The 18743-nt window shown below is 31.3% G+C and overlaps 1 protein-coding gene across 1 annotated transcript in view; it reads left to right on the plus strand.

Annotated features, from left to right (window-relative positions):
- LOC143245792 (uncharacterized) overlaps positions 1 to 18743 on the plus strand; it is a 216390-nt gene that overhangs the window by 166008 nt on the left and 31639 nt on the right. Inside the window, exons 27-34 of the mRNA XM_076492046.1 lie at positions 4172 to 4288; positions 7859 to 7921; positions 8761 to 8958; positions 9322 to 9378; positions 12702 to 12794; positions 13680 to 13886; positions 16463 to 16636; positions 18216 to 18384. Coding sequence (XP_076348161.1) covers positions 4172 to 4288; positions 7859 to 7921; positions 8761 to 8958; positions 9322 to 9378; positions 12702 to 12794; positions 13680 to 13886; positions 16463 to 16636; positions 18216 to 18384 — 1078 coding nt within the window. The remainder of the gene's footprint in view (positions 1 to 4171; positions 4289 to 7858; positions 7922 to 8760; positions 8959 to 9321; positions 9379 to 12701; positions 12795 to 13679; positions 13887 to 16462; positions 16637 to 18215; positions 18385 to 18743) is intronic.

Consider the following 18743-nt stretch of genomic DNA (forward strand, 5'->3'; position numbering starts at 1 on the left):
TTGGAACACAATTTAAATGTGTTTGTAAAACCCATACAATATACTGATCTGTTAGTTGTGAAATTAATAATAACAAAACAAGCTAGATTTTTTTTTTAAACTAAAAGCCAAACAATCAACTTATATGTACTTTTACATAAGTGAAGGCCTGGCATGGCCAAGCACGTAAGGCATGCGACTCATAATCCGAGGGTCGCGGGTTCGCTCCCGCGTCGCGCTAAACATGCTCGCCCTCCCAGCCGTGGGGGCGTATAATGTGACGGTCAATCCCACTATTCGTTGGTAAAAGAGTAGCCCAAGAGTTGGCGGTGGGTGGTGATGACTAGCTGCCTTCCCTCTAGTCTTACACTGCTAAATTAGGGACGGATAGCACAGATAGCCCTCGAGTAGCTTTGTGCGAAATTCCAAAACAAACAAACATACATAAGTGAATCACTTCCATTGACATCAGGTCACATTTTGTTATGCTTAAAATGTTGACAACCACTGACTGTAGATTTATCTAGACCAATCACAACATAAGAGTTTTGTCAATTGTTTTAGAACACAAAGATCTATAACAAAATAATAATAAATATGTTCAAAGTATGGGTTTTATTTTTAATTCCTAATTTGTAATAACAATAATAATAATTGTTTTTGCATAACTGAGTTATGGAAAATCCATTATTAAAACCAAAACAACATTTTTACTGTTTAAGTTAGCAGGCCTGTGATATCAGTCAAACTCCAACTGTCTGGATGCGTGCGTTGAAACTCTGTGATCAACAGTGACAAACATTTAAATTTTATGGTGAAAGGAAATAATCCAAATGATTTTTTTCCATGAAATTTGGAAATTTTGCAACCTAAAAAGTGATAGAAATAGTAAATCAAATTATATGTATTTTTAAAGCCAAACCAAAATACAGTTGAGTAAGTTCACGCTAAGTTTTGTGCAATTTAGTTAAATATTTTCACTATAAGAAGGAAAAAAATTAGGGAATATCAGTGACACCACACCAGTTCAGAAAGAAAACATTCTGTTTATTATCTTCCTTATGAGGAAGATATTTTTAAAATTCCAGATACATAATTTTTTTAGAATTTAACTAGTGCTTTGCCCCGAATTATTTGTGCATTAATCCTCTAGCTATGGGTTGGATCAATATATGAATGCCATATTTTTTTAGAGTTACAATAAAACTTAAACTAATTTATTAAGCTTGGCATTGAAATGTAGTTATAAAATAAACTTTTTATATTATATATGTTTTAATTCCATACAAAACTATTTACAGAATGTTCTTGTTCTTCCCTGGTGTGAGAATTGTGAATTATTTTTCTTTAAGCCTTGGTTCTTCTGTAATTCTCATTCCTCTGAGAATCTGGAAGTTAACATATATTACTCATTATTTTACATACATATGTATTACTGAGACAAAGTGTGTTTTTTGTAACCTTCCATCTTATTTGTTTATACTTGAAAATCAAACACATTTGCCATAGCACCTATTACATCCTCTTTTCTACAAGTTATCAGAAGTTCTATCTGACATTTTGTACTATATTATTTATAACCAAATGATTTGATGTGAATTTTTGCAAAACTATGGCTCTCTTTGTTGTTTAACATTTTCCCCTCCAAACCTAACACTTGCAACACTGTGTTCTTCATGGACTTGGGCAATGAGTTCACAATAATTTATGAAGAGGAACTCCTGTTGTCTTCCTTAGTTTCACCTTTTCTTTTAAGCTACTTTTCAATTACTCTGTCAAAGTTTGAATGGAACTTTAAGCAGTGTAGACATTTTAGGTTTGAGAAATTTAATAGACTGCAGATGCCAATTGAACAAAAAAGGGGTGACATTTCTGTTTCTTTGCTGGGACTTTCTTCCACAGATGTCACTATAGCAACTGAAACATTATCTTCTTTTCACTCAGTAGGTATTTGCAGTTGATTAATTACTACTTCATCACTTGAAGAAAATGATTAGTAACAAACAGTCACAGACAGATGAGAACAAATTATGGGATTCAAACCAGGAATGTTGTACATATTTAAAACTATCATAGAAGGTTTTACGTTTTACATTTTATCTCCAGTACATTCTAATCTGTAGCTAGTTATCCCAGATAGAACAGAAATGTTTATCCAGTAATGTAAGAAATCAATATTAATGAGGCAGCTAAGCATTTTATGTCATAAAAAAACCTGATTATATAATTAATCTTTGGAAAGTTTAATGGATTGTATCTAATATTGGTGCACAATAAACCTGTCAGTCATATAGCTCATGTGTCAAAACAAAACTTGTTATATATGACAGAATTTTATCAGTTGTTTTACATACGATATTAATTTGTACAAAAGGATGTTAACAAGGCCATTGCATTAGATTATTTAGTCTGAATTTAGGTACGTTTCCTTGTACAGACAGCTTGCATAATAAACTGGTCACAGGTAGAACAGTTTTGCCTTTGTGATAATTTTCATTGATGTTATATTTATTTCTTTGATTTCTAAAGTTATGAGTCACAATTTGTCAGGTATAAATGTACTTGTGTGCTTAATACTTGGTGCTTAACACTTGTGTGCTTAACACTTGATACTTAATACTTGTGTGCTTAACACTTGATACTTGTGTGCTTAACACTTGATACTTGATACTTGTGTGCTTAACACTTGATACTTAATACTTGTGTGCTTAACACTTGATACTTAATACTTGTGTGCTTAACACTTGATACTTAATACTTGTGTGCTTAATAATTGGTACTTAATACTTGTGTGCTTAATAATTGGTACTTAATACTTGTGTGCTTAATACTTAGTACTTAATACTTGTGTGCTTAATACTTAGTACTTAATACTTGGTGCTTAATAATTGGTACTTAATACTTGTGTGCTTAATAATTGGTACTTAATACTTGTGTGCTTAATACTTAGTACTTAATACTTGTGTGCTTAATACTTGATACTTAATACTTGATACTTAATACTTGTGTACTTAATACTTGGTACTTAGTAGCTGCAAATAAAAGTAAATTTCCGTTACTATGTGTAACAGCTGCTCTGTCTGCTGTCTCACCTTTGCTTTCTTCAACATGCTTCTCTTCTGGCTAGAACTTGCTACACTTCGAGCCTGTGTCTGTAACTGTAAGTAAAGATCTTGCTGTGGCTTTGTGTTGTATACTTATTTATAAACTATGCTTTCATGATGTCTAGAAATGTGTGCTGGTGTGAAGCGATAGTTTGTCTACTGTCAAAACATGTTGCTTCAGTTGATTTGAATAAAACCAATGTATACTGTCTCTGCTGATACTAAGAGAACATATCTAAAAATTATACTGAATTTCATTTCACTTTATAAAGAGATGTTTGAAATAACATGTGTTGAACAAGTGCATCTGTTATTAGATTGATACAAAATTAGCCTGAACTCCATATTACACCACTACTTGGTAAGCACATTTCATGTTTTGGTTTCGCTGAAAGAAATATGGTAGTCCAGGTTACAGAATAAAGCTAGTGTAATGTTATGACATGTTTATTCAAGCAGTATCAACTCTCAGTGTTCTAAAGCAAAGTCAGAAATATGCTTCATTATTAAGGTATTAGATATTGTTATTTACATGAAATTGTTTACAGTTTTTCTCTAATTTGCTTCATTACAGCTATAATTTACAGAATACCTGAAACGGTTATTTACAGCTTTGATTCAAGAGTATATAATGCGGTTGTTAGATCTTGTTCATTATTGAAATCCAGAAACGTTATTGTAATGTAATGAAACTGTTCTTTGCTTCTGTAGCACACTTACAGAGTTGAGTAGTACTGTAAATCAAACAGTAATTCAAGCATGGTGACTGGGGCACATTGTGCAATTTGCTTGTTGTCAGTCTTGTCAAGTTTAACATGTAACACTGAATATAACTGTGCTAGTAGAAACATTGTCTAAATGTTTGATCATTCATGTTTTTATACCTTTGTTAAGATGTATGTAGTTGCAGAGGTTAATTTTGCATGAAACCGTTAAAGCTTCATCTAGCAACATCGGCTTGTTAACGTTTGTAAGTTAATTGTCTCTTCTGCATGTTTCATTCTTTCTATTTTTAACTGTCTATTAATTAAGCATCAAAATGATGAATTATATTACAAACATAGGTACACATTTATTTTCTCTACTAGGAAATTGTGATAACAAGAAAGTCCCACGAAAAACTTGGTATTTATATTAAAGGAGGAACAAGGAGCCACCCAGGAAACCCTCTTGACCCAACTGATGAAGGAGTATTTGTGGCTTGGGTTGGTTATTTCTAAAATATTTTCCTATTTACATTGATTTATTTCTCAATTACATTTTCTTATTTTTTCTTTGTTTCTGAATTTTTGTCATATTATTTAGATATTGTTAAAACTTAATAATTTTCACAGCAAAACAAAGTTAAATTTTAACACCATACTTTATAACATTGGTTTTCATGACCTGTGTGTTATAAAGTTAGAATTAACAGATTTACTCTGTGTTATATTAGGGACTGAATATTTTTTGTGTTGTTTCTAAATGTTACTAGGATTAGGTAGGCGATCAGTTCATGTGCTGTATGTTATGTTGTGCTAAGAAGTAATGAAGTTTGATCACCAAAGATTTTATTCGTGCAAACTTTACTATTTACTGTGGTGACGATCGAGAACAAAATGGATGTTTTTTTCCATGTCATGACTAATTTTCTGTGCTGATAATGTATAATTTGTGAGCCAAGACTGATTCCATCTTAAAACACTGCATCTCTGAATTATATTCTGCAGAATGTATAACCTCAGAATTTGGATCATCTTACACAATGTCTGTATTTAGTTCAACTTTGTTATAGTTACAAAATATTACAAAGTCATTTGTTTTACCTGATATTTTGTGGATTTATTACTGATTGGTTGGTTTATTGAATATATTTTTATATTAGTAATTCTTTCTTAAACTACAAATAAAATGTGCATTGTGAATGTTTATCACACATAAAGGTATGAAATTGTAAGTAGCTACCAAATTTACATTATGAACAAGTTATCTGAAGCCTATTTTATAGACATTAGAACTCATTTGTATCTACATAGAGAAATAATGATGAATTATAATATTTCAAACACACATGACAAGGTCATTTACTGGAAACAATGTATTTTTACTACATTGCATATAGTAGTCATATTCAGTACTCTACCTGATTGTTATGACAGTGCATATAGTAGTCATATTCAGTACTCTACCTGATTGTTATGACAGTGCATATAGTAGTCATATTCAGTACTCTACCTGATTGTTATCACAGTGCATATAGTAGTCATATTCAGTACTCTACCTGATTGTTATGACAGTGCATATAGTAGTCATATTCAGTACTCTACCTGATTGTTACTACAGTGCATATAGTAGTCATATTCAGTACACTACCTCATTGTTATGACAGTGCATATAGTAGTCATATTCAGTACTCTACCTGATTGTTATGACAGTGCATATAGTAGTCATATTCAGTACACTACCTCATTGTTATGACAGTGCATATAGTAGTCATATTCAGTACTCTACCTGATTGTTATGACAGTGCATATAGTAGTCATATTCAGTACTCTACCTGATTGTTATCACAGTGCATATAGTAGTCATATTCAGTACACTACCTCATTGTTATGACAGTGCATATAGTAGTCATATTCAGTACTCTACCTGATTGTTATGACAGTGCATATAGTAGTCATATTCAGTACTCTACCTGATTGTTACTACAGTGCATATAGTAGTCATATTCAGTACACTACCTGATTGTTATGACAGTGCATATAGTAGTCATATTCAGTACTCTACCTGATTGTCATATTCAGTACTCTACCTCATTGTTATGACAGTGCATATAGTAGTCATATTCAGTACTCTACCTGATTGTTATCACAGTGCATATAGTAGTCATATTCAGTACTCTACCTGATTGTTATGACAGTGCATATAGTAGTCATATTCAGTACTCTACCTGATTGTTACTACAGTGCATATAGTAGTCATATTCAGTACACTACCTCATTGTTATGACAGTGCATATAGTAGTCATATTCAGTACTCTACCTGATTGTTATGACAGTGCATATAGTAGTCATATTCAGTACTCTACCTGATTGTCATATTCAGTACTCTACCTCATTGTTATGACAGTGCATATAGTAGTCATATTCAGTACTCTACCTGATTGTTATGACAGTGCATATAGTAGTCATATTCAGTACTCTACCTGATTGTTATTACAGTGCATATAGTAGTCATATTCAGTACTCTACCTGATTGTTATGACAGTGCATATAGTTGTCATATTCAGTACTCTACCTGATTGTCATATTCAGTACTCTACCTGATTGTCATATTCAGTACTCTACCTGATTGTTATGACAGTGCATATAGTAGTCATATTCAGTACTCTACCTGATTGTTATTACAGTGCATACAGTAGTCATATTCAGTACTCTACCTGATTGTTATTACAGTGCATATAGTAGTCATATTCAGTACTCTACCTGATTGTTATGACAGTGCATATAGTAGTCATATTCAGTACTCTACCTGATTGTTATGACAGTGCATATAGTAGTCATATTCAGTACTCTACCTGATTGTTACTACAGTGCATATAGTAGTCATATTCAGTACTCTACCTGATTGTTATGACAGTGCATATAGTAGTCATATTCAGTACTCTACCTGATTGTTATGATTTTGGTTTGGCAATTACTTCAATAGAGTAGTGATTTAAAAAAAAAATCACAAAATCTAGCTCCAAACTTCAAATGTAATATTTTATTTATTCACTACTATTATAATAATAATTCTTTTTATCAGTAAAATTGGCAACAAACATACCTTATTAACATGTTGGCTCACACACAACCCACTAGTGGGTCATGGTAATATTGTAGTAAGACCCGCACGAGTTGTGCCCTGTTTTGTTTTTAAAGGACCACTTATTGGCTGGGACACATTGGCTTAATATACACTTTTCCTAAAAAGTAATTTTAAAATGACCAGTGGGACCCTGGAAAGTATCGACAAAATAAGCCCCAACGTGTCAAACCACTACACGTTCCACCTGTTTCACTATAAGTTTTCATTACTGATGTTTTCCTTATCAATTATTGGATTAGTCACAGTTTAATGTTTTTGTTTTGACAATCATGTATTACTGCTATTACCATCACCATATGATATGTAAACATGTGATTTATTATTCATTCAGCCAGTCAAATAAGTCATAACTTCAAGCTCATTAGCTTAACTGACCAATAAAAACTTAAACTTCTTAAAGTGAATGTTGTGCACAGTCAGGAAGTTTGAACTGTATGAGTAAGTATCTATTTCTTTATATAGCTGAGGAAATAATGATTCTAATTACCCATAATCATCAACATTTTAAATATGAAATGCTGGAAAAAAAATAGATCCCTGTTTTGGAACAAAATGGGATGATGTATACAAAAATAGATCCCTGTTTTGGGACAAAATGGGATGATTTATACAAAAATAATCCCTGTTTTGGGACAAAATGGAATGATTTATACAAAAATAGATCCCTGTTTTGGGACAAAATGGAATGATTTATACAAAAATAGATCCCTGTTTTGGGACAAAACGGAATGATTTATACAAAAATAGATCCCTGTTTTGGGACAAAACGGGATGATTTATACAAAGATCTCCTTACTGAGTACAGAAATGACTGGAACAACTAGTGGTATGGTAATTGTTATCACACTCTACTAATTAACTCTTACTTTGTATAAAGCCAGGTTGCTACTAAGAACTCAGCAGTAGTTTTTACTAATACTGTATAGATCCAGCCTGATGGAGCAGCAGCAAGAGACGGCCATTTAAAACAGGGAATGAGAGTTGTAGAGGTTTGTATTTTACACATTGTAGTTACACTATATCATTATGCTAGTCTATCAGCAAGCTATGGACTTTGTACAATCTAATTTATATTGTAGAAAAATAAAATAACTTGGTAAACATTTATTAATGCCTTATAAACAATATTTTAATAGTGCAGTCACCCTTTATTTTGTACACAAACAGTGTATTCCAGAAATAGATGAAGTGAAATTCAGTTTTTTAAATAATCCATTGTGTTAAACCATGCTTATCCATTATTACTGATTATTCCATATACGCCATTAAGCAGTAAGTGGGTTATGTGTGTTATATGTCAGCACCTAGTACTTTGCTAAATCCAATTCCTGTAATATTTGCTTTAAACCTAGATGTATAAACATAACGACTTTATTTGACACTCAGTGAAAGTACTTATGTTTAAACCATGCTATCTGATTCATTTTAGTTTCATTTGAATATATGTGCTGTTTATTTCTGTTACCTGTACCTGGGGTGTGGCATAACTTTTAAAAACAGTATTAAACTGTTGACTCTTTGTAAAGTTATTTAGGTAATCAGAAAGTTTGAAAATGTACTCTGTTCTTGCTGAGTGATATAAAAGTATATGATTACTGCACAAACAGCTATTTATGAACTTGTCTGTTTTGAGATTACTTTTGCTAAAAATTGACTAAAACATACATAAATGTCTTAAGTGATGTAGCCTTTCTCAAACAGAAATCTTTCTTTTGTTTTAACACTATCTCACCAATATCAGTTAACACTAGAAAGCCTCAAATATGTATGTAACAGCATTCCGATCGAGTTTTCCTGCATTTAAAAGCTTTTCATATTTTGTCACCAGGTAAATGGTGTATCAATTCTTGGTGCCTCCTATCAAGAAGCAGTCCATGCCTTAAAGAACACTGGTGAGTCAGTGGCACTGATAGTCTCTGATGGATACAATGCAGCCAGTGTAGAGACTCCAGTAAGCAACCTAAAATCTTCGCAGTCTATGTCTTCCATAGACAGAGAAGATGAAGAAAGTACAGTTTTCAGACAGGTAGTATGCTTTTGTTGCTTTTAATAATCTTTAATAATTTTAAAGTATTTGTTTATGCTGCATCTGAGTATTGTTTTGTAGCAAGAGGAAATGTGGAGACACCTAATTGTTACTGGTAAGTTTAACTCTCAGGTTCCACAAACACGTAGTTGTGTGAAAGTTGATATAACTTGGAGCTGACCTTTATCTTGATGCTTTTTTTCATAGCTTTCAGTTTTCATTGTTGTATAAGAATGATAGTATTTATTTATGATTTCCTGTCATCAGTAATCCTGGTTCTGCAGCCTCGGCTCTAGTTGTGTATGTTATTCAGTATCTTCAGTAGAGTAATGGAAGTATTCTTATTTAAGTGACTGTTTTCAGGAACAAGAAACATTAAAAGAAGTTGCACACTGGGAGAAAGAGGACAGAGATAACTTGGTATGTGTTATTTAATGTTTTACTATCTATTCATTAAGCATATGGCAAACTTTATAAAAGTTAGTGACAGTGTGTGGTTAATGTGACTTATGTGATAGCATGATACCTTCATAATACTAATCTCCTAGTAGTAAACCAAAAGCACTTAACACATTTTGTGTGAGCATCTTTTCCTGCACATGTTATGAGGATTTCGGGAGTTACCTATTAGAATTTAATTAAACTACTTTTTAAATAACAATATATAAATGAATTAAGTGCAAACATATAGCTAATAATCTAAACCTTAATAGTATATCCATTTCAAGTTCTTAATTTTATATGACAATTAAAAAAAAAAATCCTGAATTTTCTTTAGTATGATAATTGTGTCATTTTCTCTCTAAACATCTCCTCTTCTCTAATTTATTTACCACCCCTCCAAGAAGTATGAATTTTAATGTAAATTACCAATTATAATGTTGTAATCACACAGGCAAAGCATAGTATTTATAGCCTTCAATCATCTTTGGTTGCAGAACCATCAAAAAGAAAATCAGACGACCCCTTGTCATGCCCACCTCTCTGAACGTTGATTAAATGTTAAATATTATCTTTTCTGTTTTATATATCACACTCATCCTTTCACATTTGGTATCTGGACTACAAATTGTAATACTGTTTTAGAAATATTGTTACTTCCTGTGAAGAAAAAAATGAAAAGACTTTGTGCTTGTTGGTGTTTTAGATGTGTTATGAGTGTTTTTCACACACCTGAAATTTAAAACATTGTTTAAAACACCAGTGCTTTTTTCCTTGTATGCTTAAGTAAATTTCAATGATTATCTAGGACTTGCAAAGATTATTTCTGTCTGAAAGCAGTTGTATTTTTCAATACAAGTTTTATTTCTAATAAGTACTTCTAGAGATGAAAACACTTTTTAAGTTAATAAGTAATGTAATAATTTCCACTAGTCTCTGGCAGTTGTTCCTTGCATTGCTAAGATAGTTTATCTGTGGTTACAGGGCCATAAAAAAAAGAAAATGAAACCCTCTTGTCATACTCTCCTCCCTCTTGCTTCCTCTTTTCCAAAAATTATTAGTTTTCTTTAACATTTAATACAAAAGTATTTACAACCAATATAAAGCCAAGATTTTAATTTATTAAATCATGCATTATATTACATTGGTTTCTGTAGAGGAAATTTTCAATCTTGCTTTCAGTTAAAACTTCATTACCATGAGAAACACATTGATGAGCTTAGCTGAATTTTTCATGGCATTTTCTGCGTTTGTTAGAGAGCCAGAAAAGTTGTGATAACTTGGTAGCATTGTTAACTTCTTGAATAAGATTGTTCTGTACTCTTTGGTGTATTACTTAATTAAATAAAAGATTATTTAGTGCAGTGATACCATTAATATAAGAAAAGTATGGTCAAATGTCATTGACAGTTTAAAGCTTAAATAAAGACCGAAGTAAGTACTTTAATGTTTGCTTGTCATGTGTATTTATTATTGTAGAAGTAACTAAAATGTAAAATTGAATTTTTAGTTTAGATAAAGAAGAATAATTTTCTCAAGGTACGTTATGTAATTTGATACCTTAGTATGAGTTGTGTGTTAAGTATGTGAGTTACAACTTATGTGGCATGAATATTTGTTAGACTTGGTTCAGAGGGCAATCAACCAATAAAAGTATCAGTGTAAATAGATATATACTACTATGAATTGAAAGCTATATAGAATAAATAAATGCAGTTTTGTTTTAGAATTTGAAGTCATTCTTGAAAGAAAAAAAAGGCAACCGACCGAGATTTAATTTGTTTTTGGTTTTTTTCGGTGGTTACGAGGTCAGTCATATTAACCAACCTTGTACAGAGGTAGGATAGAGAATATAATAGATGAAATCTAAAGTTTTACTAGAAAAAAATGCTTGAAATTTATTAAGGATGTTTTAGAGATTGCACAAATAAAATTTGAGATGAAGAAAACTGTTTTTAATCTTTGCACTCAGACTAATTAAAAAAAGTCACTATATTCACAGACAAATCTTTTGTAAAAATACATTGTTAAAAAAATCTGACTTTCTGTGTATAAAAGACTTGTATTGTTTATTGAAAGTCTGCCGAACTTTGTGAAGATACACCTACTTTATTAAAAGTTATAATATGTAAATTATAATGAGTGTGAAATGGTTACAAACTTATTCAATTTGACCGACCTCATGACAGAAGATGTAATCTCTAGTTAGTAACTAATCTGACTTATCTGGTAGCATGAGACCTTCAGGTTAAAATTATATTATATTATAAAAAGTGTATTCATTAATTAAATAAACGCTGTTTTTTTAATTTGTTGAATTTTTTTGTAGAAAAATTTATTTTAATATTAGTGATCAGTGGTGGATACAGGATTTTTTGGTGGGGGGATGATCGACTAAGTAACAGTGACTTAAACCCGACCCCAAGTAAACTTTTCCTTGTTACTACAATGTAAATTTTGTGGAATTAATTTAGAAATAAAGAAAAGAAACACATATGTCTATGAACTCTCATTTATTGATTTTATTCTAAAATATCAAGTTAGAAGTAATCGTACAGCACTTTACTGAATTACACAACATAGTGCATGTGACAGTGAACTTTCATATATTCCTAAATAACATGATACAACTAAACATACAGCAAAAATATTCTGATTGAGATGATTAGTACTTTATATTTCTGATTTCCCATTAACCTACACAATTTTTGTATGGCCAGTGGGGGGATGTATCCCCCTCTGTATCCCCTGTTAGTGATACACCTTATTCTTGTGCCTTATTTACTGTTTAAAGTTTAGTTTGGCTTTGATCTAGCTTTTAACAAGGAAGAGGTAGGAGGCAAAAGTCATTGTAAGATAAAAAAAAAAGTGAAATATATGTTAATATTTTCAAACTAAAAAGCTTACCGAAGAACATTATCACAACTTATTGAATCAGGATATTTTACATGTAATGTTTTTCTTGTATAACCAGTTAAAACTCCTATTTCAGAAATTGAAACTAAATTTAAGTTTTAAAGTTCTGAAATTTTTAAAAAAAATATGTTTAAATATAAGTTATAAAGTGGTTTAAAAAGTATTTGATAAAAAATAAAATCCATTTCCATGTAGCTGTCTATTCTAAAATACATTTTTCATGCAAAATAGTAATTCAGTTTTTACGTTTATTCAAATAAATATTTTATTTGTTATTAAAGCCAACATTGGATATCATTATGAAAACAGGAAAACAAAACTAAATTATTTGTAGTTTAAGTTCTAAATACAGTGAAGACTTAGTTTGACTCTACTTCTCTTCTAAGGATCGAATGAGGAAAGAGCGAGATGAAGATACCCGCAGTATTTCGTCCATGTCATCCAGTCACACAGATAGGGCTTTAGCACATTTTCCTGAGGTAATTAATTTTTTTGTAAAATAACTCAAATCAGGAATGTACTGATGTTCAGAAAGTGTTTTATATATGAATATGGGGTCCCTCAATGGCACAGCAGTATGTCTGCAGACTCGTTCCACTAAAAACTGGGTTTCAATACCCTCGGTGGTCAGAGCACAGACATTCCATTGTGTACTTTTGTGCTTAATTCAAAATAATCAGTTTGAATGTGGGTTTAATAATAGGATGAGTTAAGTAATTCGTGTTGTTTAGGTACGTAAATGTCAAATATTCTAATGTTTGAAAGGTGTCTTATTACACCAACCTTCAGATATAATTGGATGATTTAAATATGAGTTGTGATCACATCAAATAAAATTTCTGTTAAGTGTTTGTGTAGTATGTTAGTGAACTTTAGAATGTAATGCATCGTATGTTGATATTTTACGAGTACAGTGAGATTAGATCAAGAGGTTTAAATATATTTTATTCTCTTACATGTTTGTTAAAGGAACAAATATCATCTTTCTTATTAATATGTTCAAGTTCTTCGTTACCACAAATTGGTCAGTACTTTGAGAAATGCTTTTTTTTTTTTTTTTTATGTTTTATGTATAACACCCATCCTGTCATGGTTGATATCTGGACTGTGTATTGTTATACTTCTTAGAAATATTCTGTGACAGAAGAGAATACAACATTTAAAACTTATTGTTAAAAACACCAGTGTTTTTTTTCATATGTGCTTAAACAAATTCCAGTGATTGTCTAGGACTTAAAGATTATTTTGATAAGACTTCTGTCTGAGAGCAGTTGAATTTTTAGATATAAGTTTTATTTCTAATAAGTATTTGTGCAGAAGGAAGCACATTTAAAGTTAATAAGTAATCCAGTGATTTCCAATAGTCTCAGGCAGTTGTTCCTCACGTTGCTAAGACAGTTGATCAGAAAGTGTTAGAGGTTGTGAGAGCTGCCGAACAGTTATTGCGACCTCTTATGCCAGAGTCGGCTAGTGGCACAGGTGGTGAGAGCTCTTATGGTAACAGGGAGACAAAAACAACCACTGTGATAATGAGGAAACACGTAACGAATCAACCGCAACAAGCCACTACAGTGAGTTTATGTCTGAAATCCACTGCTAGAGTTAATGGTGTTACTATAATAATATTTAAGATTAGAATGATTAAGTGTATTGAATCTGTAGTTTCTTTTTGAGCCTATCTTTGTAAGTATGTGTGACTAGCCCTTAAATCTTTCTGATTGATGTAATGCTTAATATAGTTTTATTTGTTTAAAAAAAATAGCAAAAAACTTGCCACTAACTCTTACTTGAGCTTAAATATAAGTACTACTTACTTGGAAATTTAATGGAAGCTCACTGAAACTATGTTAGTGAAATAGTTTTACAGGTTAAAACAAATTTACCAAATCAACGATTAAAACAATTGTAGAATAAGTAGAAAACACCATTACATATTAGACAAGAAACCTGATCTTGCTCCTTACAATTAAATGTAATTAAAAATAGATTCTGTATAACTGTTTTATGTAGAAAAATGTTTTTCACGCATGTATCAATTAAACAGTGTAGTTCTGTCTTATGATAATGATACTTTAGTACATTAAACAGTATAGTTCTGTCTTATGATAATGATACTTTAGTACATTAAACAGTATAGTTCTGTCTTATGATAATGATACTTTAGTACATTAAACAGTATAGTTCTGTCTTATGATAATGATACTTTAGTACATTAAACAGTATAGTTCTGTCTTATGATAATGATACTTTAGTACATTAAACAGTGTAGTTCTGTCTTATGATAATGATACTTTAGTACATTAAACAGTGTAGTTCTGACTTATGATAATGATACTTTAGTACATTAAACAGTATAGTTCTGTCTTATGATAATGATACTTTAGTACATTAAACAGTATAGTTCTGTCTTATGATAATGATACTTTAGTACATTAAACAGTATAGTTCTGTCTTATGATAATGATACTTTAGTACATTAAACAGTATAGTTCTGTCTTATGATAATGATACTTTAGTACATTAAACAGTATAGTTCTGTCTTATGATAATGATACTTTAGTACATTAAACAGTATAGTTCTGTCTTATGATAATGATACTTTAGTACATTAAACAGTATAGTTCTGTCTTATGATAATGATACTTTAGTACATTAAACAGTATAGTTTTGTCTTATGATAATGATACTTTAGTACATTAAACAGTATAGTTTTGTCTTATGATAATGATACTTTAGTACATTAAACAGTATATTTCTGTCTTATGATAATGATACTTTAGTACATTAAACAGTGTAGTTCTGTCTTATGATAATGATACTTTAGTACATTAAACAGTATAGTTTTGTCTTATGATAATGATACTTTAGTATATTAAACAGTATTGTTTTGTCTTATGATAATGATACTTTAGTATATTAAACAGTATAGTTTTGTCTTATGATAATGATACTTTAGTACATTAAACAGTATAGTTTTGTCTTATTATAATGATACTTTAGTACATTAAACAGTATATTTCTGTCTTATGATAATGATACTTTAGTACATTAAACAGTATAGTTCTGTCTTATGATAATGATACTTTAGTACATTAAACAGTATAGTTCTGTCTTATGATAATGATACTTTAGTACATTAAACAGTATAGTTTTGTCTTATGATAATGATACTTTAGTATATTAAACAGTATAGTTTTGTCTTATGATAATGATACTTTAGTACATTAAGCAGTATAGTTTTGTCTTATGATAATGATACTTTAGTATATAGTCTCTGTTTCTTTTTGTCAAAGTATCTTCATGTCTATATTGTGTTTTACCCATATTTTTTTATGAAGTCTCAACAGCTACACCAATATACTTTGTTTTATTCACTAATAAGTTGTCTATCTAACTTTGCCTTAGGTAAATGATTTTGGTAGTCTTATCTGTATTTCACTTTTTCTTTATTGTTTACAGTGAATACCCCTCAAGAACCAATTATTATCTAGTTTCAGTCTCTATGAGTATATTCCTTCTTTAATGTAGTTCTGACATTCTACAACCTAGGCAGAAAAACTGAAGAGCAAACGTTATATGCAACTTAGCATGCTATTAGTATGGTTAACATGTCTTCAGGAGTCACAATGCAACAGTTTCTAACTTCAAATTTGACACAGTACTTCACATGCACATGTTGCTTGGCACAAAACGTTTTAATTTTGAAAGAACATTCCTCAAAAATCACCTTTGTTTTCACTAACCACATATTTTTAATTTTATAAATCATGAATTTTAAAAGCAAGTATGTTCTTTGCATTTTGTTCATTTTCAATATTGTTTTTGAGATGACTTGTTGCATTGGTTTATGTATGTTTTGCACTACATGAACGAAACGTGTGTATGTATATAGTTTGAAGGGATTGTTTTCATAGTGGCACGGAAAATAACATGTTAGCACGTACCATAAATTAGTATGTTGTGCACTGACATTTTAATCAATGTATGTGTGTGTAATATAATCATATAAAACTGGTTTTTATGTGCAACTATGATGTAGTGGCTGATGCTTGTGCATGGCTGTATCACTGAAAATACACTATATGTGCATTATTTACCACTTAATTACCTAAAACTCTCCCTCTATTTTCCTTTCTAATCATTTCAGCCTGCTGGCTCAAGGTCTACCCCTTCCCCTGTACCTCCTTTGGGGTACACTCCCTCTCCTACATCTTCCCCTTTGCCTTCTTGCAACTGCACCTCTGTCCCTGTTCTGGGAGATGTACAGATGGATACCAGTAGGAACTTGCGTCTTGATCCAGTGGACTCTGGGAGGCTCAAGGTATGCCAATTATGCAAAGCAAGTTTCAGTGCAGGGTCTAATTTCTGTATAAATTGTATATAATATTAAGTACACGTTAGAAACTTAAATATATAGTGATATGTGGTCATAAAGTTTCTCTTTCCTTTTGTTCTATAATTTGTAAAGGATTTTACACATTTGTCAAAAGCTTCAGTTAAGCCCACTATTGAATCCTTTTAACTTGACTTTATCTTTGTACACTGAAGTATTTGTTCTGTCAGATGTTTCAAACATTAGTTTTCTCTGTTTGTTTGTACATTAAGTTAAGAACCAGTGTTTATGTATGTTTCAAACATTAGTTTTCTCTCTGTTTGTTTGTACATTAAGTTAAGAACCAGTGTCTACAGATGGTTCAAACAGTAATTTTCTCTCTGTTTGTTTGTACATTAAGTTAAGAACCAGTGTCTACAGATGGTTCAAACAGTAATTTTCTCTCTGTTTGTTTGTACATTAAGTTAAGAACCAGTGTCTACAGATGGTTCAAACAGTAATTTTCTCTCTGTTTGTTTGTACATTAAGTTAAGAACCAGTGTTAACAGATGGGTCAAACAGTAATTTTGTTTGTCTATACATTAAGTTAAGAACCAGTGTTTACAGATGGGTCAAACAGTAGTTTTCTCTCTGTTTGTTTGTACATTGAGTTAAGAACCAGTGTCTACAGATGGTTCAAATAGTAATTTTCTCTCTGTTTGTTTGTACATTAAGTTAAGAACCAGTGTTAACAGATGGGTCAAACAGTAATTTTGTTTGTCTATACATTAAGTTAAGAACCAGTGTTTACAGATGGGTCAAACAGTAGTTTTCTCTCTGTTTGTTTGTACATTGAGTTAAGAACCAGTGTCTACAGATGGTTCAAACAGTAATTTTCTCTCTGTTTGTTTGTACATTGAGTTAAGAACCAGTGTCTACAGATGGTTCAAACAGTAATTTTCTCTTTCTTTCTTTAGTCAAGAGAACAGTGTTTACAAATATTTCCTAAACGTGTGTGTTGTTCAGTTTTCTTTACAAAGGGAGATGATAATATATTTTAACTGAGTAAATAAAAATTTTCACTAGATAATTTTACTCAAAAAAGCTGTTCCTGATTCCTGAATGTTCTTCTCTACTTCTATTGTTCAGAATGTTTCACATTTTGTCTCTTAAATCTGAACACTGAAACATTGTAATCAATCCTAAGAATGCCTTGGTTGTATTTCAGATTGTTTGATTAGACTTACATTAGTCTTCTCAAGACCAAATAAAGTAGTAGCTTCAATAAGGTTCAAATAGTTATTTTCCAAAACTCAGAATTATCTGACACATGCACATGTTCACACACTCATCAACAGGGATACAATACCTTTTGTTTTCGTAATGTTTTAGAAATGAAACACTGTTTAAAAGTGTGTATTTATATAGTTTAAAGATTATTATTATTTTCTTTATAATAACATTTCAAAACAATAACTGACTTTCAGACTCATCGTGTGAGTCTTTTCCTCTAGTGTATTTTGATAGATAGTTACTTTAGAGTTTAAATGTATGTGAAAGCTTTACAGTTTATGTACATTTTCTGTAGGATAACCATGGACCTCCCGGCAGTGTTGAGCCTGACCCCGCAGTTCTCTCTTTTGTTGAAAAGAGAAAGAAGTTTGAACAGGCTGCGTCTGTGTCCCCTCCACCCCCACCAAGTGACAGAGAATTTCCTCACCAGGTATCAGGAATTGGAACACAACAAGACAGTCCAGGTTTGTCAAATTCTTTGCTAATAAATGAATTAGATTGGTTAGCATGCCCAGACTTTCAATCTGATCATGGGTGGTTCGTGACTCAGTTGTTGCAGAAATGTGGTCCACGTGCTATTCGATTAGACAAGAATCGACCAAGAGTTGGAGGTGTGTGCTCGTAACTACACATCTTGCTTCTAGTCCTTGAATTGAAAGTTGAGTGTTTTGTGCAGATAGTCCTTGTTTCATCATGTGCAAACTTGTGAGTGTTTTGTGCAGATAGTCCTTGTTTCATCGTGTGCAAACTTGTGAAAGAAAACAAACTGGACTAATCAAAATACTCCAAAATAGATTATTTCCAAACTGTCATATTTGATTGA

The sequence above is a fragment of the Tachypleus tridentatus genome, chromosome 3 (assembly GCF_004210375.1).
Source record: "Tachypleus tridentatus isolate NWPU-2018 chromosome 3, ASM421037v1, whole genome shotgun sequence".
Taxonomy (NCBI): domain Eukaryota; kingdom Metazoa; phylum Arthropoda; class Merostomata; order Xiphosura; family Limulidae; genus Tachypleus; species Tachypleus tridentatus.